The sequence below is a fragment of the Pongo pygmaeus genome, chromosome 17 (assembly GCF_028885625.2).
Source record: "Pongo pygmaeus isolate AG05252 chromosome 17, NHGRI_mPonPyg2-v2.0_pri, whole genome shotgun sequence".
NCBI lineage: Eukaryota > Metazoa > Chordata > Mammalia > Primates > Hominidae > Pongo > Pongo pygmaeus.
Window position 1 is genome coordinate 56,499,708 of NC_072390.2, and position 27,245 is coordinate 56,526,952.

At 35.6% G+C, this 27,245-nt stretch overlaps 1 protein-coding gene across 3 annotated transcripts in view; it reads left to right on the forward strand.

The window, feature by feature from the left end:
- Nucleotides 1–5,057: 5,057 nt before the first annotated feature.
- PIK3C3 (phosphatidylinositol 3-kinase catalytic subunit type 3) overlaps nucleotides 5,058–27,245 on the forward strand; it is a 127,835-nt gene continuing 105,647 nt past the window's right edge. Inside the window, exons 1-4 of one of the 3 annotated variants that reach the window (XM_054460473.2) lie at nucleotides 5,058–5,243; nucleotides 7,451–7,639; nucleotides 12,483–12,626; nucleotides 20,762–20,891. In XM_054460473.2, coding sequence (XP_054316448.2) covers nucleotides 5,176–5,243; nucleotides 7,451–7,639; nucleotides 12,483–12,626; nucleotides 20,762–20,891 — 531 coding nt within the window. In that variant the 5' untranslated portion in view covers nucleotides 5,058–5,175. Of the gene's footprint in view, nucleotides 5,244–7,450; nucleotides 7,640–12,482; nucleotides 12,627–20,761; nucleotides 20,892–27,245 lie in introns of those variants that run through there. The other 2 variants (XM_063653610.1, XM_063653611.1) reach the window with 2 other exon arrangements.

Here is a 27,245-nt window from a genome sequence, read left to right on the forward strand (position 1 = left end):
CACAAATTTGTTGAAATAATAACATAATACATAGAAAATCACCTAACATGAAAGATAGTTGTTTTTCAAGTACTATTTTATTTCCTACTTTCCTTATTTTCAACATGTGTTCTACACCAGGAACTAAAGTAGACAATACGGTAAGTGGTGTATTAGTCTGCTCAGGCTGCTATAACAAATTACCATAGTAAGGGGGCGGAGGCTTAAACTACAAACATTTATTTCTCACATTTCTAGCAGCTAGATATCTGAGATCAGGCTGCCAGCATGGTTGGGTTCAGGTGAAGGCCTTCTTCAGGGTTGCAGACTGCTGACTTCTCATTGTATCCTCAAGGCAAGAATGCAAGAGAGCTCTCTGGCCAACTTTCATAAGGATACTAAACTATTTAATGATGGCTCCACCCGCAAGATCTAATTACTTCCTAAAGGCCCTGTCTCCAAATATCTTAGTATCAGGGATTTAATTTTAACATGTAAATTTTGGAGAGCACAAACATTCAATCCATAACAAGTAGTAAACAAAATTGACACAAACCATTTCCTCACAGAGCTCACAGTCTAGTGGGTCAGACAGCACTCAACCAAACTGTTATGACAGACTCTCTTGGAAGTGCTGTGAAAGAAGAATATGAGGAGGAATAGATTTTTGAATGACTTGGTTTAACTAATGTTGTGGGAGGAAGGTGGCATCAGAAGAGGCTTCCTTGAAGGAGTAATCTTAGGCTTGCAATGCATAAGTCTAATAGAAGTTCCTTTGGTAGGAGTCGGGAAGAAAAATGGAGACTTTCCCAGAGCCTAGCACAGTTTTTAAAAGGTCTGAACTTGATAGGGCCTAGAGTTCTTGACCACACTAAGTCTAGAGAGCTTGAACACCGCCAAATGAGCCAGAACATGAAAAACCTTTTAACACCATGTTAGGAATTATATGCTTCCAGCTGTATGTAACAGAAAGATTTTTAAAAATGAAAGTGGCTTAATTTGTAAACATAATTATTGCTTACACAATAAGAAACCCAGGTTATTAGTCCGTTTCCACACTGCTATAAAGAAATACTGAAGACTGGGGAGCTTTGTTGTTATGTAACAGAGATATTACAAAGTAACACATATGCAAGTATAATTTTATTATTTTTCAGAATAACGTATGCTTTTATTCTTTTCCTTTTGCAGCTATATAAATTACCTTTTTGAATGGATCCCCCAACCCAGGCCTTGGGGGTTCCTGCATTAGGATCATTCACGGATATTCATTAAGCCCATCTTTTTTCACATTGTCAGCTGAGAAATGGCCAAGACTTTCGAATCATTAGTTAGGATTTTTCAAGTGCCTTAGCACTGTTGTCTGTTCTAGCAGTGATTGAGTTCTAAAACACAGTTATTAGAAAACTTACAAAGGCATTTTTTAATTAGAAAAAAAGGAATTATGAGATAGATTTAATCTCACAGCATCATACTCATTTACTCTTGATGGGAGCTCAGTAATAGACGGTTGCTTTGTAAAGTTATCAGTGCATTTCAAAAAATTTCCAAGCAAAGAGAATAAATTGGGTCATAGAAACTGGCAAAAATAAACCTGATTATCATTATGTCAGTCCTGGGCAATTGAAGAAATGGAGGTTGGGTATGGTGGCTCACGTCTGTAATACTAAAATTTTGGCAGGTTGAGGAGGGAGGATTGCTTGAGCCCAGGAGTTAGAGATCAGCCTGGGCAACATCGTAAGACCCTATCTCTACAAAAAAAATTTAAAAAGTAGCCAGGCACGGTGGTGCATGCCTGTAATCCCAGCTGTTCAGGAGGCTAAGGTGGGAGGATTGCTGGAGCCCAGGAGGTTGAGGCTGCAGTAAGCTGTGATTGCACCACTGCACTCCAGCCTGGGCAACAGAGCAAAACTTTGATTCGGGAGAAAGGAAGGGAAGGGGAGGGGAGGGGAAGGGAGGGGAAGGGAGGGGAAGGGAGAAAGAAAGAAAGAAGGAAGGAAGGAAGGAAGGAAGGGAAAGAAAGGAAGGAAGGAAGAAATGAGGCACAGTCAACACATTTCTAAGCCATCATTAAAATTGGTTACTAGAATAATTAAAACAGAAATTGAAACAAGATGGCAAAAGAAGCACAAAGCCAAAACTGCAACTCCAAGGGAAAATTAAATATGGGATCATATAATAATAATTGGAAAAGCCTACTACACCAAGAAAACACCTATTTCTATAAGTTATTTTTCTGCAGACAGGCCATCGTGGACTCTTGCAATGCAAATTGTATCCCATAATTATAAGCGTATGTTATATTCATGATCCATGAAAATCACATGGGAAGGAAAAAATCATTCCTCTCCTTTCAAAATAAGATGCTTAAGGCTTCCTTTTCTCTTGCAGAGATGGCCTTGTTAATTGAATTCTGATACTCAAGTCTACCAACCAACACTTCCCTGACTTATGGTACAAAAGGCACTGACAGTTTTGGTTTCTATAATAATTCTTTCCATGCTTCCATGACTTACCAAAATCTTGCTCCTTATTGGCACATTAGTTTTCCTTGATGTATTAACATATTTAATACAATTACAGTCAAGTTTTCTGAGATCCCTCTGTAATACATTTTTAATGTTATTTTTTTCTCTTGATAATCTTTAAAAAGTTAAATCTATTTTGGGTTCTGTGAATGAGTATCTTATAACTAAGTACTGACATTTGATTTTCATGCTTTTATCTGTGTTGTGTTTGCAACTGTTTTGGAAACAATCAGTATTACTTTAATTGTTATGAGCTAATGAGAAAAGGACAAAGCAGGCTTAAAACAAAAAGACGTGTTGTAGCCAAGATAAAGCCAGAATACATCATGGTGGTTATACTCATGAAGAGTTCATAGTTATTTGAATAGAAAAAAGAGGCTAGAAAAATGAATTGCCATGTGGAATACAGCAGTATAGACATGCTGAATTTCAAAGAATCAGTCCTGTAAGAGTAGTCAACACTATATTCCATAATCATTTTGCAAACAACAGAGTTTCTGTAAAAAATCCCACTATCTATTATATTAAGATTGTTAATTTGAAGTTTTTATATTTAATTTGTAAATTTGTTTGGTTGTATATGTATATAATATTATCTTAGGTTTATACATTGAATACCATTATATAATGAAAGTAATTTATTCACCACTGGGATCAGATAATTTAGTCCTTTGCACATTGTCAATATTTTATTCAAGATTGAGGTTTCACATCAAACCTCAAACTCATTGCTGGAGTTATGTCTTAAACAGAATATTTGTGACAACAGTGTTACTGTTGAATGGCTCTGATAATTAGAAAGTTCAATTTGTATTGTTTGTTGAAATTACATTTCCTGTAAGTTCCAAACATTGGTGGCAGTTATTCTTAGGAACAAATCAAAGGTGCTCTTTTTGTTTAAACTTTAAGTTATAGGAGGATAACTATCATGTTTTTCTTTATTCTACCCAAATCCTTTTCTTGCCTCCATAAATATTTTTGAGAACTTATTTTGTGTAAAACATTCTGCATTAGCCATTTTTTTCCCCATTCCAGGTTAAACAGCTCCACACCTTTCACCCTTTCTTGGAAATATTTTTTTTCTAATCCCTCAACATTTTAATTACGCTAATTTGCACATACTTTAGTGATGTCAGTCTTAAAATGCAGCACTTAGAAATAAAGACATAGGCCGGGCGCGGTGGCTCACGCCTGTAATCCCAGCACTTTGGGAGGCCGAGGAGGGCGGATCACGAGGTCAGGAAATACAGACCATCCTGGCTAACACGGTGAAACCCCGACTCTACTAAAAATACAAAAAATTAGCCGCGCGTGATGGCGGGCACCTGTAGTCCCAACTACTTGGGAGGCTGAGGCAGGAGAATGGCGTGAACCTGGGAGGTGGAGCTTGCAGTAAGCCGAGATCGCAGCACGGCACTCCAGCCTGGGCAACAGAGCGACTCCTCTCAAAAAAAAAAAACCAAAAAAGAAATGACATAGACAGCAATTTGGGAGGCCGGGGCAGGCAGATCACTGGAGGTCAGGAGTTTGAGACCAGACTGGCCAACATGGTGAAAAACCGTCTCTACTAAAAATACAAAAATTAGCCGGACTGGGTGGTGGGTGCCTGTAATCCCAGCTACTCGGGAGGCTGATGCAGGAGAATCGCTTGAACCCCAGAGATGGAGGTTGCAGTGAGCCGAGATCGTGTCAGCCTGGGTGACAATAGCAAAACTCCATCTCAAAAAAGAAAAAAAAAATAAAGTCATAGAAAATGGAGACTTTCATTCAATATCATCATTAATAACCAGTAAGTAGGAAGTATTCAACTCAGCAATGTATTAGACAGCTAGGGGGGGCAAGACACGGAAGTAAATGGCACGCTAGTCTTACCTTCCAAGAGTTTTCAATCTAATTGGGAGTACTACAATTTTAGATTATAATAATTATAAAAACAAACATTATAGGAGCTCAGAGGGTTTAGAGATCTGTGTTCTATAGTTATTACAGGAGGACTCTAGATTCTAACTTGGGTTAGGGCTTGAAACTACATTGAATTTGAATATTCCCAGTTTAAACATGCACGCAAGTATTATGTCCAAAGTAGCATAAATATTGACAACACTAAACATGAAACCCAGATTTATTTATTCTCTATTTAGTCCTTTCCCTACTCTTTAGAGCAGAAAGAGAAAATCCTTGCTTGAGATAGCAAATTAGTGCTACACTTTTTGGGAAGGCCACTGGAATTTAAACCTGGTAAAATTCCAGTTTTTGTGCTTGTAACCTGTTTAGCCGGCAGCCAGTGAAAGCTGTTATAATTCTTTTTTAATTGAATTTTCTTTCATATTGTTTTAGGTACAGCTGAAGCTCAAATGATAGCGTTTCTTTTTCTTTAAAAACAAAAAAGTGCTGTCAAGACAGGAAAACTGGAATGTAACCAGATTAGCCGTTTCCCGTATACATTTACCCTTAAGCAAGATGGTGGGCGCCTTGTGCACATGCGCGGAAGAGTTGTTTCGGCGGCGGGGAGTTCCGCCGCGTCGGAACTCGCTACTGGCGTGGATTGGCGGCTTGCTGGCGAGGGCGGAACCGGAAGTTCCCGTGTTGTGGGGGTCAGCTGGTTCATTTATGTTGTTTTTCCTGTACTTAAGTTCCCGCTGTAGGTGGTACTTTTGCAGACGGTGCGATGGGGGAAGCAGAGAAGTTTCACTACATCTATAGTTGTGACCTGGATATCAACGTCCAGCTTAAGATGTAAGAGAACCCTCAGGACAGAGAGTGGGATTGCTGGGGCGTAGGGACGTGGGGGCAGGGGCCTGTTGGGAGTGAGAGGGAGAAAGTACGTGACTCGTCTCAAGGCCCAGATTGGGAGCGGCTGGGAGGGCTGTAGCCAGGGAGGCTTGAGAGAGTGGATCGTGGAGAGGGGCTCTTTTGGAAAAGGATTTAATACGTGGTCTCTGTGAGAAGCACAGCAGTAGGAATAGCCCTTAAGTTCAGCTGTATTTTACAGTCTTTAAAGTGTTTGCTGTTCAGCCTTTTGAGAGTTTATTACTATTTCATTGTAAATTAAGAAATCAAGTCTCGTCGTAAGTAAGAGGACGATCTTTATTTTGGAACGGGGCTTGTAGGATGGAATGAAGGCTTCAGAAATTATGGAGAGGTAGACACAGGCAGATGCGATAGTCGAGAATAAGATGAGCACATGGTGTATTAGCACGGGAGGTGATAGAGGCCTAGAGTGAATCTTTGGGTAGTATGGCAGTGTTTAGTCAGGGAAGTTGGGAGTGAGTCGAAGATGAGGTTTCCAGTTGCAAAGGTACCAAGAAGATAGGAGAAAAGAGTCTTTGCAGGAAAACTTTGGGGCACCACGGCTGAAGTAAAGGTCAAGGCGTGATATCTTGAGATGAGGATAATGGAACCGGTATAATGACGAGGGATGCACAAGACGGAGTTGGAAATTATGTCCCTTTTAAGGTGGTCATGTAGGAGTGTTGTCAAAGCTATCACAAATTATTGACCACAGCATCATCCATAATTAATAAACATTTCTTGTGTATGTTCAGTTAATATTCAACAAATATGTGTCGATCAAAGGCCTGCACTAAGTGATAGATAAATTTTCTCAGTTGTCTGATGTACCTTTTTGATCGTTTCATTTTATTTTCAGAAGTCCCTTATTCACTGACAAATACTTTAGTTTGTGGTGGTGGTGGTAAAAGTAATATGTCAACAACCACCTTGTACCTTTGTATGATACTTTATACACTCATTTAAGGTATTTTCCATAGCATACACCACTAGTAGTTTATACAGGATCAGTATTGATAAAGGGCTTTCCTTCAGCTTGATGCTCAGTGTTTCTTGGATATATGAATGCATTTTTTGAAATGTTTGAACATTAAAAATAAACAAAAAGCCAAAAAATCGGTCCTTTTTTTTTTTTTTTTTTTTTTTTTTTTGGAGACAGGGTCACACTCTGTCTCCTTTCCCTTTGGGATGACGTTCTGCTTCTTTTGCTTCAACTCTCATGCATTGTTCAGGATCATTTCAGACATCTATCTGGGGTACTAAGTCCCTTCCCCATGCCAGCCTAGGTACTCTTGAGACTCTGATTTATCTTGCTGTAATGGGAAGAATATTGGCTTTGGCCTCCCTGCCCTAGTGTTTATTCTCAGCTCTGTTACTTATTTTGTGACTTTGGATAATGAGTTTAGTTTGTAAGTCTCTGTTTCCTCATTTATAAAATGAGAATATGGTGAAAATTATGTAAGAAAGAAAATATAAAATGCCTGGCACAGTATCTGATGTAATCTTGATGTCTAAAAAATGTTCCTCCCTCTGTGATAGTATCCTGTGCATATCTATTTATGACTTATACCACTATTTTTTAAAGAAATGATCAGACAATGCATATGCATAGTAAAAAAAAAAATGGAAAGAGTAGAATAAAAACATGCAGTTAAAAGTAAATTTTTCTCCCCAGAAGCAATGACTTAATATTTTATTGTAATACTGTATTGCTTATCTTGTCTTTCTTCTGGGCTTCTTTGTCCACTATAGTAAATGTTTCCTGAAAGAATAGATGAATATGTGGTCAACTTGAAATGAAGAAAATGAAACCAAGGCCTAGAAAGCTGGTGACTTCCAGAGGGTAGATCAAGGGTTGGTGGCAGGGTTTAAAATTCAGAAGTATAAAATAGAGAAATGTGTTGATGAAGATGGGACTGATATTAGGTATGTTAGAATTTTAAGAAACCCTTATCATATATAAAAATAACATTAATTTCATATACAGGAAAATGTTGTTTAGGTGGCATACCTTAACACAAAGGTAAACTCTTTTTAGTACTTATGCATATATGTACATGCTTAAAGCATATATGTACATGCTTAGTACTTATGTATATATGTACATGCTTAAAAAATTCATGTCTAAAACATTGTTGCTCTTGTGCTTTCAGAGGAAGCTTGGAAGGGAAGAGAGAACAAAAGAGTTATAAAGCTGTCCTAGAAGACCCAATGTTAAAGTTTTCAGGACTATACCAAGAGACATGCTCTGATCTTTATGTTACTTGTCAAGTTTTTGCAGAAGGGAAGCCTTTGGCCTTGACAGTGAGAACATCCTACAAAGCATTTAGTACAAGATGGAAGTAAGTTTTTTTCTGGCATGTGGTATGTTCCAGACTGTTCTTACCTTTCTTTATGGATGCTGCAAGTATAATTTAGTAGGATTATAGAGGAATTTCTTAATACCTGTAGGAATTGATGAAATCATTTGAAGTAGAAACATACTCAGATAAAGTATTATGCATATCAGTATTATAACTGCAATTGAAATAGAAATGGATTTATGTTTGTATTTAGCATATTGACATTTTGATAAGCACTTGACTGATTTACATGACCAAAACCAAAAACATGTCTGTGGCATTTTAAAATTCTTTACCATCCTGTGCTCTTGAACTCATAAATACTTCTGGATAGTCTGAAATATTATCCAACCTGATGTTTGGAGCTCAGATTTTTAGAGATAGATCTGTTGCCATCTGTTCAGATAAAATTTTTATTATTATTTTACATATGAAACTAATTTATTTAGATTCATAGTTTATTCAGCATGGCACATTAGCAAGACCTCGTCAAGATGCAGGGTAAATATAATGAACATGAAGTTCCTGTTTTTTTCGGAAGAGTATTGTGGATCCTTAATCTGACTTCTTGACACTTCTTATTTGATAGACTATGTAGTGCAGTTCTGATGTTTGATCAGCGAGTGTTACTCAGCACTCTGGTAGGCTCAGTGTAGGATACACAGGCTGTATGCTTTTAAGGAAGGAGTATTCATGGAAGACAGGATGTGACCACATGGACAGCCAGACTGTGCCATAGAGGGTTCAACACTGTGTGTCCCAGATGTCACCCAGTGTAGCTGGAAAGGGTTTTCAGAGAGCAGAAGCCTGAACTCTGGTGATCTGCCCATATCAAAACCACGTATTTTAATGGTGTAATTTCTTCAGTAGTCTTTTGTGGAGAGATATCTGTCTGTCTGTCTGTCTATATATAGACAGATATATATATAGATATATATGTGTGTATATATCTATATACACACACATATATAGATATACACATATATGTATATCTATATATGTGTGTGTATATAGATATAGATATATATGTGTATATAGATATGCGTGTATGTGTATGTAGATATACACACACACGTAAAAAATATATATATACTTAATAATTTTTATTCTGGAAAATTTTAAACCTACAAACATAGAATAATACAGTGAACGCCTAAGTTTCTGTTATGTACCGACTGTTAACTCATGGCCAATCTTGTATTCTCACCATTTTGTAACAAACCTCAAATGTTATAATACCTTAACTGTAAGTATTTCTGTATATCTGTTTTTAAAGCATAACTACAGTATCATCATCATCACACCTAAAACAATGGCGCAGAATTCCTTAATTGTATCAGAGATTCTTAAACTGGAATCAGGAAGTCTTCAAACCCCTGAAGGTGTATGCAGAATTTTGTGTTTTGTGTACTTTTTCAGGGACAGAGCTCAAAGCTTTAATTAGATTTTTGAGGTCACCTATTACTCACAAAAGAGTTAAAACATATTTAGGTCTAGAAGGCCAAAAACATTTTGGTAAGGAAAAATGTATAGTGGCTTCTGTTGCATGACTTGACAAAAAAGGAAATTACAGCAAAAGCAAATTTTCCATTAGAAGATTAAAGGTTTTCTCCTCCTCTTCCCATTTGCCAACTCTTCTCTGCATTAGTTTTTATATTTGCAAGAATATAAAAACTCCCATGTTTGATCTCTAAAACTTTGAATTTTTAGTTTGTAGTTTTTAAATTGTGAAAATACTTGAAAGTACTCTAAAATTATTTAAAACGACTTTGAAATTAAAATGTCTAAGCTATGTAGACAATAGATTTAGAAAAACACCTTATTTTGGATAAAATACCACGAGAATAGGCTTTTTACAAAAATACTGTACAGGTGGATCACCTGAGGTCAGGAGTTCAAGACCAGCCTGGCCCACATGGTGAAACCTCCTCTCTATTAAAAATACAAAAATTAGCTGGACATGGTGGCGGGTGACTGTAATCCCAGCTACTTGGGAGGCTGAGGCAGGAGAATCGCTGGAACCCAGGAGGCAGAGGTTGCAGTGAGCTGAGATTGAGCCATTGCACTCCAGCCTGGGCAACAGAACGAGACTCCATCTCAAAAAAAAAAGAATAGTCGTTAGGAGACTAAGAGAAAACATTTGGATGTATAAAAACATTTTATACATCCTGCTCTTTAGTATTCGAAAGTTGAATTTATTGGTAGTTCATCAAAACAAAAATTGCCATCCTAAAATGAGTGGAGGTAAAAACTTTAAATAGTCCTTATTCTTTATAAGTATTTGCTTAAAAGAGATATTCTATAAACCTTGGAAAGAAGAAATTAGATCATAAAGGGATCTCTTGCTATCCAAATTTTTGCGTTCCTTAGTTCAGATAGTATTTTAGGGCCAGTATGAGATTCTAAATTATTTAAATCTGTTTGATTTCTGACTTTCTGGTGGTGAGTTGTGAGAGTTCTAATAATGAGGAACTCATCCGAAATTTATTCAAGGCTATCATATCATGTCCTATTCTGTCCTACACTAAGAGATCCCATGAGGGACACTTGTACTTTCTTTAATTACACTTAAGGTAAATCCTCATTTTTAGGTGTATGTACAGCAAATTTCTAAGTTTTTTTCTTATGTGAATGTTATTCTTTAGGGAAGTAGTTTACGTTTTTAAGAACACTTATATTTCACATTGTCTCATAAAGGTTTTGAAAATGGCTTTAGAGAGACATATAATACAATCTAATTCAAAAATTACAAAGTTAGGATTCAGAAGTATTTTAATCAGATTCGAGTGCTAGCACAATGGTATTCGGTGATGGGGGTACCTGGTGGGGATTGGACCATCCAGATTTAGGCTTTGCAGTCTTGTGATGTTTTGATTGTTGCCAAGTGAATATAATCTTAAGGTTAATGAGGGTTAGCGGATGGGGTAGGGATGATTCGTGAAGAGGAAGAGAACAAAGTGGTGTCCAAAATATATACCTTTTTGGTGTCTGACTAGATTTTTCTATAACTTCTAGAATATCTAGAGCAGTTTTCAAACTTTTTAACTGAAGGAACATTTTTTTCTTTTTTCTTTTTTTTTTTTTTTTGAGATGGCATCTCGCTCTGTCGCCAGGCTGGAATGCAGTGGCATGATCTTGGCTCACTGCAGTCTTCACCCTTTGGGTTCAAGCGATCTCCTGCTTCAGCCTCCCAAGTAGCTGGGACTACAGGCGCGCGCCACCATGCCCGGCTGATTTTTGTATTTTTAGTAGAGACAGGGTTTCACCATGTTGGCCAAGGTCATCTTGAACTCCCAACCTCAAGTGATCTGCCCACCTCAGCCTCCCAAAGTAGGATCTTTTTTTTCAAAATAACTCTTCTGCAGAAACCTAGTATATAAAACATATTAAGTGCAGTTGCTTTGATTGAAAGAGGTGTTGTTACCTGGTGTTGGATAGCAAAAGGTTTGAGACAAATGATTAGTTGTTCATTGGTGTTGTCTCATAGTCATTAAAGGACAGAATACAGAATAAGAAATTTCACAATATTATCCAAAAAGAAATCTGGATAATATCTAAAATATTATTTTGGATGTTATTGCTTATTGTTGTCTTCAACTTCAGCCAGTGTTAATTAACTTCTATGGTTTATTCATTGGCAAAAGATGACACTGCTTAGTGTTTTTCTTTTTAGCCTCCCCTACCATGTGGCTAGTATTAGATAATTTTATTTAGTTGTTTGAGCCTATCTGTAGTAGATACTGGCTTTCTTAAGCATGTGATTTTTTTTAAAAAAATTATTTCATAGAGGAAAAGGATTTAATAACTCTTTCCTTTTTCTTGAAATTGATAGCCATCTCTAATTTATATGGTGTATATAAATGATTTGTTGTTTAAGTTTTTGGAAATTTTGTTAAATGTTTTAGCAATACAGATGGATTTAATATAGACTAGGATATGTCCCTTAGATAATAACTTTGAATGAACAAAGTTCATTGAATGAACAAATAATTTTGAGTAAACAGAAATAGAATTCTGTGTGTCTGCTGGGTATTAGTTTGGCATACTGTTGGCACAGTATTCTTTTGGAATTTAAAAGCCAGTGCCTCTTGAAGAGGGTTGAAATTATCAAATGAATATAGTGTGAAGTTTAAATGTATAAGAAAATTTACATAAATATATAGAGGGTTAAAAAAAAAGCTGTGGTGTCATTAACTATATTATTATTAACAAACATTCCTTAGTGAAAGAATACATACAGATGTGCTTTGAAAGCATAAAGTACTAATAGCTTAATGTTATCAGTATTAATGAAATCATTTGAGGAACAGAAAATTCTCACATAAGAAGTCACGTATCTGTCTGGAGCAGTCTGGTAACTTCATGTGATAAAGGTAGTAGATTTTCTACTTTGAGGTTTTGTTTTGATTGTTTTTTTTCCTGATTTATTCTCAGAAGTGCTTTTGAGTATGAGTAATTTTGATTATTTTATCTTCATAATGTAAATTGGGTTTTGAAGATTGGTTAAAGAAAATCATGGTTTGTTTAAAAAGTTCTAACAGGTTGAAATGTTTTCCCAGGTTTTTTTCGCCATTATATTCTCTGGTATCTTGGTGTTTTCTGAGTTTCTTTATTAAAAAATTTAACAGAGCTGTTTTTCTTGAGCTCTATTAAAACAATTATGTTTTTATTTAAAATGGAAAGTTGCCTTTAGCAAAATTGAGGTGACTGCCATATTATTTTTTAGAGTACTAACAACATTTTTGGAACCTTTTCCTCCGGCCAAAACTTTTTGTGTGGTTTGTTAATTTAAAAGAAAGATATATATATATATTTCTGATTTATATTAACTTTATTTCCATAGCTGGAATGAATGGCTGAAACTACCAGTAAAATACCCTGACCTGCCCAGGAATGCCCAAGTGGCCCTCACCATATGGGATGTGTATGGACCCGGAAAAGCAGTGCCTGTAGGAGGAACAACGGTTTCACTCTTTGGAAAATATGGGTAAGCATTCTGTTGGTCTCATCTGTAGGAGTGTAGCAGCTTTCTGACCCTTTTCTTTTTCGGAGTGAGGGAAGGCTTTAATAGTTTATGCCTAGTCTCCAGTGTAAACCAGTTAGGAACATATGATTTGATCATTCCTTACACTGAACTTAACATATATTTCCTATAGGATATACAGATAGATTAGGAAATACAATTTATATTGCTCTTCTGTTGGTGATTGGTAATGTGATTTCTAGTAGAAAATAGACGTTATTGGGAAATAGAACCTTGCTTTTATGGAAAAGTGACTTTGACATATAACTGCTTTGTTACAGGGTTTATCTGCTTTTTTTATAATATTGACAGAAAGGATGAAAAACAGGATTGAAAAGGATGAAAATCAGGATGAAAATCATTTGCTAATGATGCTAATGATTGTGATAGAAAATTCAGTTTTTGAAACATTTACAAATACTAGATGTTTATTGTTAAAAAAAAAAAAAAATCCCATAGTCCCAAAGGATATTTTCTCTATATCATTTTTCTCCTGGGACAGAGGGCTCAGTCTATCTTTAGAGAATTTGTGACATTCTATTATTATTCTGCATTTACTAATTGGAATTTTTCACTAAAGAACTTGGTCTTTCATCAAGTATTTACTTAGTTCATATAGGAAAGACAGACAAATGTTTTTTTTTTTATTTTTTTATTTTTATTTTTTATTTTATTTTATTATTATTATACTTTAAGTTTTAGGGTACATGTGCACAATGTGCAGGTTAATTACATATGTATACGTGTGCCATGCTGGTGTGCTGCACCCATTAACTCGTCATTTAGCATTAGGTATATCTCCTAATGCTATCCCTCCCCCCTCCCCCCACCCCACAACAGTCCCCAGAGTGTGATGTTCCTCTTCCTGTGTCCATGTGTTCTCATTGTTCAATTCCCACCTATGAGTGAGAACATGCGGTGTTTTTTTGTCCTTGGCGATAGTTTACTGAGAATGATGATTTCCAATTTCATCCATGTCCCTACAAAGGACATGAACTCATCATTTTTTATGGCTGCATAGTATTCCATGGTGTATATGTGCCACATTTTCTTAATCCAGTCTATCATTGTTGGACATTTGGATTGGTTCCAGGAGACAGACAAATGTTTTAACTTTCTTTCCCTTTACCAGTTTTAAGACTAATGAGTTTGTGCCCTAGTAACTTGCAAAGGTGGTGATCAATGGCTTTTGTGCATTTTGTTTTTTATGTGTTTTAGTCCATTGCTGTCTTTACTCTTTATAATGCTCAAAAAATCTCATTTTTGGTCAGTAGGAGCCCCTTCAAGTAGACCCCATGTCCTTACACTAGTGGTGATTGGTAGCTTCTTTGCTTTCTGGTAGACAAGTTTTTCCAGGCTCATTTGGTAATTTTCTGCTCCAGACCTGGAATCTCTGAAAGAAGTTCTGGTTCCTTTCAGTGTGAAATGGTATAGATCTGTCTGGATATTACAAATGTCTTAATTTTTGTCTACTTTAAAGTTAAAAAATGTTATTTAATTTTTACATCATTAAGTATGAGGAAGATCGTATTTTGGAGTGTTTATTGACTATTTGTGTTTATGTTTCCATGAATTGCTTTTTGATGTACTTCGTCCTTTTTAGAAGTTGAGATATAATTCACATATCATAAAATTCTTTGCTTTTTTTTTTTGAGTTGTCGTTTTCTTATTGATATATAAGGAGTCTTTGTAGATGAATGGAATTAGCGCTTTGTGGGTTATGTTACAAATATTGCTTTTCTGGTTTGGTTTGTTCTTTTGAATTAGTATGTATTTGCTCTTCATGGATTTTAAATTATTATCTTGAATCTATCAGTTTTTAGTTCTGGCATTGTGAATTTAATGTCTTAGGAAGTTCCCATTTAAGATTCTTTAAAATGGTTTCTTCTGTCATGCTTTTATTCCTTTACATTAAAATCTTTGATTTATCTAAAATTACTTTTGTGAAAGGAGTGATATGGTGAGAATAGCTTTTTAGAGAAAACCAAAACAAATGGTTTGAATGTTTGTCCCAACACTGCTTATTAAATAAGCCATCTTATCCAGCTATTTTAAAATAGCATCCTTATATACTCAATTCATCATGTGTTGAAGTCTAAGAGAGGCATTATAGTGTATAGTGCTATAGTGGTTGGGAACGCAAGTGGTAGATTACCTGGCTTCAAATCTTGGCTTCTTTGCTTAGTATCTGTGTATCCTTGGGCAAATTATTTAATCTTATGCCTCAATGTCTTCATATGTTAAATGAAAGAACAATAGTATCTACCTCATTGAGTAGTTTATGATTGTTACATTACTAAATACATTTAATGGGCCTGATAAATATTATATCATATATTTATGTATTGAATAAATATTATAATGAACTTAATAAATATTAGGTATCCTTCCTGGGCTATTCTGTCAGTTAGGATAGTATTATAAAATGTTTAAATATTAGATAAGGATAATTCTTATTAGTCTTTCTTTTAAAATATTTCCAGGTTTGTTTTGGCAGATAAATTTTAATATTTTCTGAATTAAAACACTCACTGTTATTTTGTTAGAAAATGTTACTGAATTATATATGTTAATTAAAGAGAGAATTGATGCCTTTATAATATTAAACTTTTCTATCCAGGAATAGAGTGTGTCAGAAAGGCTTCTGAACTCATGAATGAAATCTAGATGTAATCCCATTTGGAATAGCTTGGTTGCTTACAAATACCTAGGTATTTTAGTTTAATGTGGCTATTAAAGAGATATTTGTTATTAAAATTCATACAGGAAAAATAATTTAGATATAGTCTGAAACATTGTAACTTTCAGTTTTAAAATATACTTTTTGATAAAATAGCATGTTACAGCAGAATGGACATATTACTAAATCAGTATTGTTTCTTTTACAGAGTGTTTACCCCTTATTTTTTGTTACTAGGGAGGGGCTTGTTTGCAACAGAGAAGAAAAAGAAAAATTTACAGCTCTTCTTAGTGGCTAAATATTTTTGAGAAATAACCAGACATTCCTCTTGGTTTTTCCTCCCAGATTCACCACAAGTGGTTTACCTTCTGGAATATCAACAGGAGGTTCCCTCATAAGAACACCTGTGTTAGTACTCATGCATTTTAGAGGACTTTAGGATCTAGTTTCAGAGGATTTTCTGACTAGGATGTAGTTGTGGGAGGGACAATTGAAATTTCCACAGATGCAGTGAAATGAACTGCCTACATCTAAACAAACTGTCAGATTGATTTTTGGTACTGTTTTGTTTGGCTTCTGGCATGTTTTTTTAAAAGTACTACATCAAATCAGTAATGATCAACCTGTGTTTAAGAACCATCCAGGAAGCCTATGAGAAAAGCATCTTCCTGGGTTCTCACTAACTCAGTGTGTCTGTGGTGGGGCCCAAGAATCAGCATTTTAAACAAGCATCCTGAGTGATTCTGTGAAAGGGAGCCTATGGACCACATTTTGAGAAGCACTGAACTGACCTGTGTGATAGTTTATTAATATGACTATACGTACATTCATGCGTTCCTCTTCTTTACTCCTTCTCTTGGTGCCCACTTTATTTGTAATTCTGTGTATATCCCAGTGAAAGGAAAATTCCTTTACCTCCCATCCAAACCAAGCTGGCAGCGTGCCTAAAGACAAATCAGTAGCACTTATTCTACTTTAAAAAGTCATTAAACCCCAAGGATTTCTATAAAGGGAGCAGTAGCAATAAGTGAGTGGTTACTTAAATTTGTTTTCTGCCATTAACTAAAATAAGACTTTGAATCTTGGAAAGTCATCTGTTTTCTCTTAACTCTAACTGGAAAATAGGTCATCCTACACTCCTTCATGTCCCGAACACATCAGATGCCCGATATAAATGAAACCTGTTAGAGAGAAGCACTGATTGCGTGAAATTATCTCACTTAGAGCTTGATTTCTCCAACTTGAGTCATTTACTTATCACTTTAGAATTCCATTCATATCTCTTTACTAAGTATATTGTCCCTTTTTTTTTTTTTTGAGATGGATTCTCTGTCGCCCTGCTGTGGGGTGATCTCAGCTCACTGCAACCTCCGCCTCCTGGGTTCAAGCGATTCTCCTGCCTCGGCCTCCTGAGTAGCCGGGATTACAGGCCCATGCCACCGTGCCCAGCTAATTTTTGTATTTTTAGTGTAGGCGGGGTTTCACCGTATTGGCCAGGCTGGTCTTGAACTCCTGACCTCAGGTGATCCGCCTGCCTCGCCCTCCCAAAGTGTTGGGATTACAGGCGTGAGCCACCGCGCCTGGCCTGTTGTTCTTTACTTGATATCTTTATTTAACCCAACTTACTTTTTTTAAACTTCCACTTATTTTAAAAGAAAAGCGTGATATCCCTGTTAAACATGGAAAACAAGTATTATTTAACATTAGTGGGTAATAGCAAGACTAAATATAATGACAAAAACTATGCTATTAAATTTTAGAAATTGAAACAAAAGAATCCCTAGTGAATACAAAGGATATGAAATTCATTTGATTTGCAAAATATGCATACAATATCTGCAAAAAAGTCCTTTAGAATGGTTCTGTTTTCCATAGTCAGATATACACGAATATTCAAGTCACTCTCAGATTAAGGTGAAGATCAGGCTTTACATCATTTTCATTTTTAATCAGTTCAACTCCTATATAGTTGTAGGGCAGTTATCCAAACATAACTAACATAACGTAAGATTTTAATATAGGTCTAAGATATTTTGAGGGGGTGGAGTGCAAAAAGACTAAATCACCAACTCCTGTTCCCCCTGTGCTGGCGCTTGTACTGACCTTCACCTCAGAAGAAGGAATTCTAAGAAACCCTATGAAATTAAAACAACTTTTTGGTTTTTTTCCTCTCTGTCCTGTAGCCTTGCCATGCGGGTGAGCTGCCTCGCATTGGAGAAAAGCCAAGCATTTCCTAGTCCTAAGCAGCTACAGGTCTTCTTGTGCAGCTTTGGATTGTGAAAGATGATGTTCAGGATGTTCCTGGTGCTACAGCAGAGTGCAGACATCTCCTTATGCTGTTGGCTCACAGCTACTTCCCTGCATGGTGCCGCCATCCAGGGAGACAGGGCAATATGAGTATTCTGGGTGGTCTCAGCAAGAAGCACGTGCAGATTTCCTTCCACCTGTCCTCAAAAACCGTGCCATGTGCCACTACCATTCTCATAACTTAGGGAAATGCTGCCTTTAACTGTAGTTTCCTCAGATGTTTCTTATGCAATGAAATAACACCAACCATCCCTCGCCTTTTCCCCTAAAGTGTTCTGATGTGTACTTAGTAGCTGTTAAAAGTGATCCTCAAGACATCTAGTATTGTTGTATTGGTAATCTTGTGACTATCAGCTCTTGCTGTTTGGTAATATCTATTTTGTTTACATGAGTCAGTATGAGGCAGAACTTCTTGGAGAATAGTCTAATTAATAATTGAAATACTGATTTGTTAGGGATAAGGCTAGAATAATTTGTCGTCCTTAATTTGGAAGTCTAGCTTGTGAAATTTCAAAGTAGCTAAAGAGTGGATTGATTGTTAGGTTGACCTGGCAAAGAACCACACGCAAGCTGCAGATTTCTCTTGCAGTTGTTGTTCCTAAATGTGAATCCTGGAAGTCAAGGCAGTTGGTGCTGTAGTGGCTTGGCACTGCAAGCTGGAATATCAACAGCAGCTGTTGCTGGGGCCTCTGCTGGAGTCAGAAGGAGATCCTGCTGTGCTGTTTCTTCTGTCTTGCCTGTTTGGCTTAATTTCCCAAGTGGACACGATGCTGTGAGCATCTTCTGCCTTGCCACCTGGAGGCTGTGTAACTCTGCAAAGTTCCATTAGTGTCAAAATAAAGTAATATGTTCACTTGCTCATTTGAGTCACTTGGCATCACCCATACCCTCCACGTCCCCTATCCTTAAATCTCTTCTCTAGATCCATCCCAAGGCACCTAAATCATTTAGTAAACTGACTTCTTGCCAAATGTGCTTATTTTTGATTTAGTTAAGTTCAGCCAGCCAGAGTATTCACTGGGGGATGGGAAGGTAGAGAGAAGGAAGGGAAGCCTTCTGCTATTTCTGAAGGTACATTTAAGGATATTTATTTAAAGTGATATTATCATTTCACTGTACGTAGTTCCTTAGAGACTGCTCTAAGCAGGTCTGCTTAATGTTGAATCTATATCTCAGCTGAAAGAGAAAGAAAATTAACTTTATAAGAAACATGTATATATGTGGTTTTTGTACTGTAACTTTCTTTTGATGTTTAACATGATAAATAAATATTGAGAATTTTGATTTATCGCAGCCAGTCAATGCATTTTGTATGGGCCCATAAGGTAAGCTTTTGCAAATACAGTTACTAGAATTACCTGTTTTATTGCCAACTTTAGAGACCTTTTCACAGATATGGTCTTTGATCTTATTGTGCTCATGAGTTTGTAGCTATCTTTTATAATTCCCAATCTAAATATTTATGGCATCATTTACTTATACACATTATATAATGTTTAGTGAAAATCTTTATTACCTTAGGAAAATCTATGAAGAAATTTTTTGTTAGCCAGAACATTATAATAATGATTTGAAAAAATGTATGTAAACCATTAGCAGTTAAGGAGACAATTTTTTTTTTTTTTTTTTTTTTAAGTTTTGAGACAGGGTCTCACTTTCTCACCCAGGCTGGAGTACAGTGGTGCAAACATGGCTCACTATAGCCTGGTCCTCCCAGGTTCAAGCAGTCCTCCTGCCTCAGCCCCCCCAAAACTGCAGGCATATGCCACTGCACCCACCTGATTTTAGCTTTTTTTTTTATTATTTAGAGATGGGGTTTCGCCATGTTGCCCAGGCTAGTCTCAAACTCTTGAGGTCAAGTGGTCTGCCTGCCTCAGCCTCTCAAAATGCTGAGATTACAGGTGTGAGCCACCATGCCCAGCCTGTACCTTGTTGTTTTTTTTTTAAAGTATTAAATGTGAAAATGTATGAAATGCTTTAGATTTGCCTGTCCATCTACACACTTCTAGTTTTTTTCTTTCTATTGCAATTTCTATAGTCTTTTTATTTCTAAGAGTAAGAAATAACTTATTGAGCTTTGAGTAGATGCTGTTTGAGTAGACTTTATGTTTGAAAATTCTTGTTCAAAAATATTTTTTTGAAAAGAAACCACATTAACAGAAGAACATCTTTAACCTCCCCATCAGAAAGAAATATGGGAACTTGGCAGCAGCATAATTAAAACACATAGTTGTCTGAAGCTCTTTATGAGTTTGTTTCATCTTTATATCTTCTTGGTAGCTTTTTGACAAAAACAGGACAAAGGTTATATATTGTTTCACTTTGAGCTGAATTCTGGCTATGTGCTAAATTTCTGATATATAGACATGGGAAATGTTTTTGTATGAACCTACTATTGTATTCACTTTTAGAACTTGCCTTTTATGGAAAAGAAAGGAGAAATCAATTTGTACAGCAAAAAGACTAGTAATAGCTAACATTTATTGAATACTTACTGTGTGCCAGTCACTGTTCTAAGTACTTTTTACTTGTACTGATTTATTTAATTTTTCCAGTTACCTTGTGGGATACAAGTCCTTTTATCCTATTTTATAAAAGAGGAAACTGAGGTACAGAGAGGTTAAGTAGTTTACCCTAGGTTATGTGGGTAATAGCACAGCTGTGATTCAAGTACAGGCAGTTTGACTATATAGTCTACTATAATGTCATTTAAAGAAAACAGTTATGTAATTATTTGAATTTTGATTTTAGTCATTGTAAATGTGACATTCTTCAGTTGGTTAGGAATTTGATCTCTGTTATTCCTCAGATCTTCACCAAAGTGATGAAATGTGTGTGCTCATTTCTCATCCTTCTCTCCTTCCACTCTCTGTGTAGAATTCTCTGTCATAGTTCTGAGTGCTTGGAGGAGAAAAGAATGGCATGTGCAAAGCAGTGTGACATGGATTTTAGTTGCTTGGTTAATTGCTTTACATTCCATTGGGGACCTCAAGCTTGGCAGTGGAGATATACATTTCCATGTGTAGAATTCTCTTTATTTTTAGGAATCTAAAATTTCCTGTAATGAACTGTATTAATTTACTTCTACCCTGAACATTCTCTTTTCCCCTAGCATGTTTCGCCAAGGGATGCATGACTTGAAAGTCTGGCCTAATGTAGAAGCAGATGGATCAGAACCCACAAAAACTCCTGGCAGAACAAGTAGCACTCTCTCAGAAGATCAGATGAGCCGCCTTGCCAAGGTAAAAAAAGTCATTTGGAACAGGTGCAAAGTTCTGACTGATGTCTATTGTAGTATATATACCTTGACATTATGAACTCTGTCAGATTTTTTAAAAATCTAAATCTAACTTTTAAATAATTGTTTTATTGAGATATAATTCACATACCATAAAATTCACCCTTGGAAAGCACACAGTTTGATGGTTTAGTAAATTTACAGACTTGTGTAATCATCACCACTATATAATTTTAGAATATTTTCTTCACCCCTAAAAGAAACTGTGCACCATTAACAGTCACTCCCATTTTCTCCTCCCTGCAGTTAGTTCCAGGCAACTACTAATCTACTTACTATCTGTATGGATTTGCCTATTCTGGAAATTTCATATAAATGGAATCATACAATATGTGACCTTATGTCCGAAAATCTGTCAGGTTTGAAAATGTGGAGCATTGGTGATATTTTCAAGATGACCACCCACTTTTTCTGGTGACATAGCCTTAAAGTTGTTAGTGTAACATGCTAGAGAAGCTTATGCCATTTGGAAGTGAAGATGACTCAGACAATTAACTAGTATAAAGTTTCTTTGTAAGCGGATGAAGTTATTACCTTTTTCTTTCAAAATTGTTTTAATCAAGTGTTTTCACTTAGAAATATAAAAACTAAATTCTATTCTGTGCATAAATTGCAACGCTGTCATTTATTTTGTGAAATTCCTTTCACAAAGCACTGTGTTAGATACTGTTTAAGGATCCCTTTACAGTTATCTGATTAGGACACTTTCTTGTAGTTATAACACATACTTCTGTTTTGCAGTCTTATTAGTAGGAGTGCCTCTTTAATGTCTGGAGGAAGTTTTGCTGCTAAGCTTTTAACAGCTTGTTGCCTTTACCCACATATAGAAGAAATCTTCAAGAATAAGTACTTGGGTTGGCTAGGCTTCGTGCTTCAACATAGAATTTTTGTCAAGTTCATTTTGTCTTTTGTATTGCTCTTTTAAGGAAAAATGATGTTGTAGCAACCTGGTAACTCTATTGACCAATATACTATTGTCTGTCTGTTTCTCCCATCCATAATTAAATAAAATTTAATATTCATTTCTTCTACTCATTCTGAGATTTTGTTTGCATTCTGACCTGGGATATAGGAAAGGTCTCAAGCTTTTCATATGTCTACCTTTAAGACTTTATCTTAGTGATGATCTTTCATTTGAGCTACTCTCTGTCCCTTTTACAAAGCTTGAATAGTTAATATAAATTTTATTAGAATCAATTCATTTATAGCCTGTGGGTCACTATAATATGAAAAAGGTTAAATTAAAAAAGAATAAAGAATAATATTTTTAAAAAGCTCTTAAATTGTCTTTTAAGAGTAGCCATTATGATTCATATTGAAGGTGAAATTCTGAGTCTGAGGGGGAATGGCCAGAGTCAAGAAATATAAAGCTTAATAGTTGCACAATGTAACTACATTGTTTCTCTGTTAAACACATTATTTAGGCTTCTGTTCACCTAAAAAATCAGGTTTCTAATTTTTTTTCCCTAATTATTTTTGATGGAAGGTTTAAAAAATAATTTTTGTAACAACTATGACATTTTTCAGGCATCAGTGTATGGAGTATAATCCTTGGAATTAGTCCCAGTTGGACTTCTGGTTTTTTAATGTAGCACAATGTTAATAGTATATATTTTTCATTTTAATCTTTTGAACTTTATACTAGAAAAAAGATATGACTTAATGATCACCTTTTTTATGATTGAAACAGTAACCCTTCATGCTTGTTCATATTTGTCTTTTAGTTATTTGTGCACATTAACAACTCTAGAAATGATGACTAAGCATGTGCAGAGCTCAGTGAGGTGTAGGAAAGAAGCTTTCTTATGTTTTTGTTAATTGGTAACAATCATTATCCCCAGTCTAAATTCTTTAGAGTAGCCAAGTGGATCCTACTTTTTCAAGAGATAGTTATTAAAATTTATGTGCTGTTTGTATTGTTCATAGATAAGTTTTTATTGGTTTGTAAATCTTTAAAATGGGAATAAAAATTAATGAGAGTGAGCAGCTTACAGTCCTCCTGATAGTAATTGGAGCCTAGCTCTTTTCCACATTCTTTCATCTCTAATAGAATTGTACTTTTAACTTCTGAATGGAGTGGAGACATCTGAGCTTGCTGTGCTGTGACAGCTTGCATTAGTATTAACTTATGTTCCCCAAAGACTAAACAGAAGCCATCAAAATGAGTAATTCCTTTTTTAAAGGGGAAAAATGCGTCCTGTTTGTAGCATTGTTAAGGAATTGCTCCCTCTTTGAAGGAAGCTCTTTTTATTTTTTGATGTATTGTGCTAACTCGATATTCCCTTCTTGATATAGCAGTTGCTTGTGGTTTTCGAGGTTTCAGAACTGTTATATATCCCAGCTGCTATTGAAGAGAAATGTTTTAAAAATGATGTCTTAAGATTTGACAAAATTGGCAGGTTGGGCACTTGGAAATGCATTATAGTGGGAAGAGCACTGTACTGTGAGTCAGAGTTTTGGCCATTCTACTAACTTGGGGAAAATAATTTTTGAGTTTGCAAAATCAGGTGTTTAGAATGGATGATTTTTATTGTCTCATGTAGCTCTTTAATTGATTCTAAAAGTACTGATATAGGAAATAATTAGGATTATCTACCTGGGTTTCATAGTTATTATCTTAGTAGAGAATAAAATTGTGGTTATTAATTTGCAACTTTGAATGTATTGTTTGCAGGTCATTCCTTTTTTTCTGCAATGTGTATGGCTAGGGTAAAGTGTTACATAGGGTTTGCCTAATGTGAATAATGGGGCTTTGCTCTTAATTTTGTTGTTTGATTAGTGCTTGCTTCTTAAATTTTTAGAGAGGCTTCCTGAAAAACAACTCTTTCCTCACCTGAAACATGGTCTTGCCTTATACTTGAGAAAATATATTTTGATACGTATGCTCTTAATTTACTCTCTTACTAAAGAGTAAGAGAGTAAGTAAATTAATTAAGTTAGTTAATTTACTAACTTACCGGATAGAGTATACTTCGGTACTTACATTCTTAAAATTATGTTCTTAACTTAAAATTATTTTGACTGAATTTATTATTATTATACTTACATTCTTAAAATTATGCTTAGATACTTAATTTGTTCTTACAGTTGTGCCACAATAGTGCCTGTTGTCTTTCACGCTCTCTTTTTCTGATGACACATTTTAAAAAGTTGTTCAGTTAGATTGTCACTCTCTTTCTCAAAACATTTTGAAATTGTGTTAGGTATAATAAACTTTTAAACATGGGAAAGTATTTGTATGCCTTCTGCTTCCATTTTCATACAGAAGGAACAGAGATGGTAGATGTAATGTCTGTATTTCTCACGCTACCATTTTAAGAAAAAAAATTAGTATTCAAATAGATGAGGGTTAAGTAGTTAGAACCAAATGGTTTATTTCTTGTTGCACTTTTATTTTCCATCCAGTGAATTTACTATGATTGTTTCTAATTTTTGAGGAGACAGTTGGCTTAAGACTAAAAAGATATACGTAAATCTTAATAATAGCAAAGCATTTTTACTATGCATGGTACCCATGAGCCTAAATAAGTAGCATAGTGACAGTTTTCAAACTGCAGTATAAGAAAGTTTACTCACTTATAGAACTACTTCAGTCTTGATTGTCTAGGGATAATGGACAAGAGGACTGTGAAATGAAGATTAACTATTTAATGGCCTGTGAAAAGACAGTGTTAGATAATTATTAAGCAAAGAACTTCCACTACAAGCCAGACTTAACCCTCTTCTGATTTATTGCTCACCTATTACAGTTGAATTCTAATTACAGTATGAATAGCTGAAGTTTGAAAGCCTGCTTTTCAAGTTTGACAATTTTTAAAAGTCCAGTCCTTTCAGGATGAGTTTAGTGGAATTAACCTCTCTCATGATTTTACATGATTTTGTGAACATGCCTAGTTTTGCTTTAAGGAAAAATGAGTATGAAAAAAGGAAACAAAACCATTTTCCTTAATTCTTATTTTTTATAACTTGAATTTCTTAGACTTCTAGTAGGGAACAGAAAGAAATGAATAATTTAAATAAACTATTACCCCCCCACCCCCTGCCCCATTTTCTTCTTTTTCGCATTTCTAAGTTTCCCTAATTAATTTTTAGTATACAGTGTCTTTCCGTTTGTATTGATTTGTGAAAATAATAGAAGACCAGACTTCTGGAGCATTTATTAAACTTTCATTGTCCATGACCCAGGCTTTTGGTGGTCATGGGCCTTACTTGAACAAATTTACCCGTTGTTCCCATCTGCTCTGTTTTTCAGCTTGTCATATTGTAAGAGTTTTATGACTAGAATGCATATCCACCTGGGGTTTTGGATGTGACTACCAAGCTTTAGTGTTTGATTTATATTTGAATCCATGTCTTTAGACATGAAAAGTTAATGCAAAAGCATGCTTCTCCACTGTCTCCTTTTCATTTTATCAGCTCTGCTTGATGCCTTTGGAATGTGCTTTAATTTCTGTCAATTTGATTAAGAGGAGGCAAAGAGAAAGTAATGACTAGATGAAAAATGCTTTGTGCTCTGTGTGACACAGATAGGTATGGGAATGTTGTTGAGTAGAGTATAGAGGTGAACACTGTTGCAGGGAAGATGTGGTAAGATGTGGTGGTGTTTCAGGTTGAACCACAGAGTGCCTCTGTGGAGTCACTGTGGGTCCAGGGTCTAGATCTCAGGTTTACATAGGAGCTGGATTTTTTAAGTTCATTTAGTTATTGTTTCTTGAGAATAGGTTCATGCCAACCACTTCAAAGAGTCATTTATAATCTGGAGCTGCAGTGTCTAATATCAGAGCCACAAGTCACATGTAGCAATTTAGATTTAGTTTAATTAAAATGAAATAACATTAAAAATTCAGTTGCTCTGTCACTTTAACTACATTTCAAATGCTTAGACGCCCCTTGTGGCTAGAAGATACCTATTGGACAGTGCACATGTAGAACGTTTCTATTATTGCCAAAAGTTCTATTGACAGCACTTATCTAGAGTGCCAATTTACAAATTTGTAGTGGGTGAGTACGTCTTTCTGGTAACCATATTACTTGTGCCTGCTATCTAGGACACTGTATTTCAAGATACTTTGGAAATGTAAGTAGTCTTCATGATATTGTTGATTTCTTAGTGAACCACGAAGGAGCTGGAAAGGTTTCTGAGATATTTTTTCTCAGTTTTGGGAAATCTAAAACGGACATTTTTTTTTTTCTGAGATGGAGTCTTTCTCTGTTGCCCAGGCTGGAGTGCAGTGGCACGATGTCAGCTCACTGCAAGCTCCACCTCCCAAGTTCACGCCATTCTCCTGCCTCAGCCTCCCAAGTAGCTGGGACTACAGGCACCCGCCACCATGCCTGGCTAATTTTTCTGTATTTTTAGTAGAAACGGGGCTTCACTGTGTTAGCCAGGCTGGTCTTGAACTCTTGACCTCGTGATCCGCCTGCCTTGGCCTCCCAAAGTGCTGAGATTACAGGCGTGAGCCACCGCGCCTGGCCAAAAGGACTTTCTTTATAGTATCCTTTTCATTTAAATTAACTTGAATATTCTGGGTGTACTGCATCTTTTGAATAAACATTGACAAATCACAATCACAAAATAATCCTTGAAAACAAGATTAAGATAGCAAGGAATTTTCTGGTCACATAATTAATTTTCTAAAGTGGGATTGAAGTCGTTTGACCCACTATAATATTTACCCTTGAAAGAAAGTATTTTGCATTAATCTATTGCATCAAATGAGTACTTGTCCTAGAGCATTGATTAGAGGAGCTCCCTGAGATTTTAGTTTTATGTACATATGTATAAGTCCTCTTTCATCTTCACCATTTTCAAAGGCACACTTCTAAATGTTGAAGACCAAAAAAAAAAAAAAAAAAAATTGTATTACTAAGTTCCTGATGTCATTATTGTTAGTGTTATTATGACTAATAATAATAACTACATTTATAATCACCTTGCATGTGTAAAGTGCTTTAATATCAACAAAACCTCTTAGCATAGATTGCAAACTAAAATAGAGAAGGGATTAAGATCATGGCTTTAGAGACCATTTTTTATTCAAATCCCAGCTGTGATCTTGAACTAGCTATTTAACCTTTACTAAGTCATGAAATCCTCTTCTGTAAAGTAGGAATAGTAGTTATATCTGTTTTTGGAGATTATTGTGAAGACTAAGTGTAAATGATAAAATGTTTAAAGGATTTAGCATACTGCTCAGCAAATATTGAGCACTAATAAATGTTAGCTGTTGTTATTACTTTTTTTACTTGCTTTTATTTGATTCTGACAAGTGTAGGATTGGGACTTATACACTACATT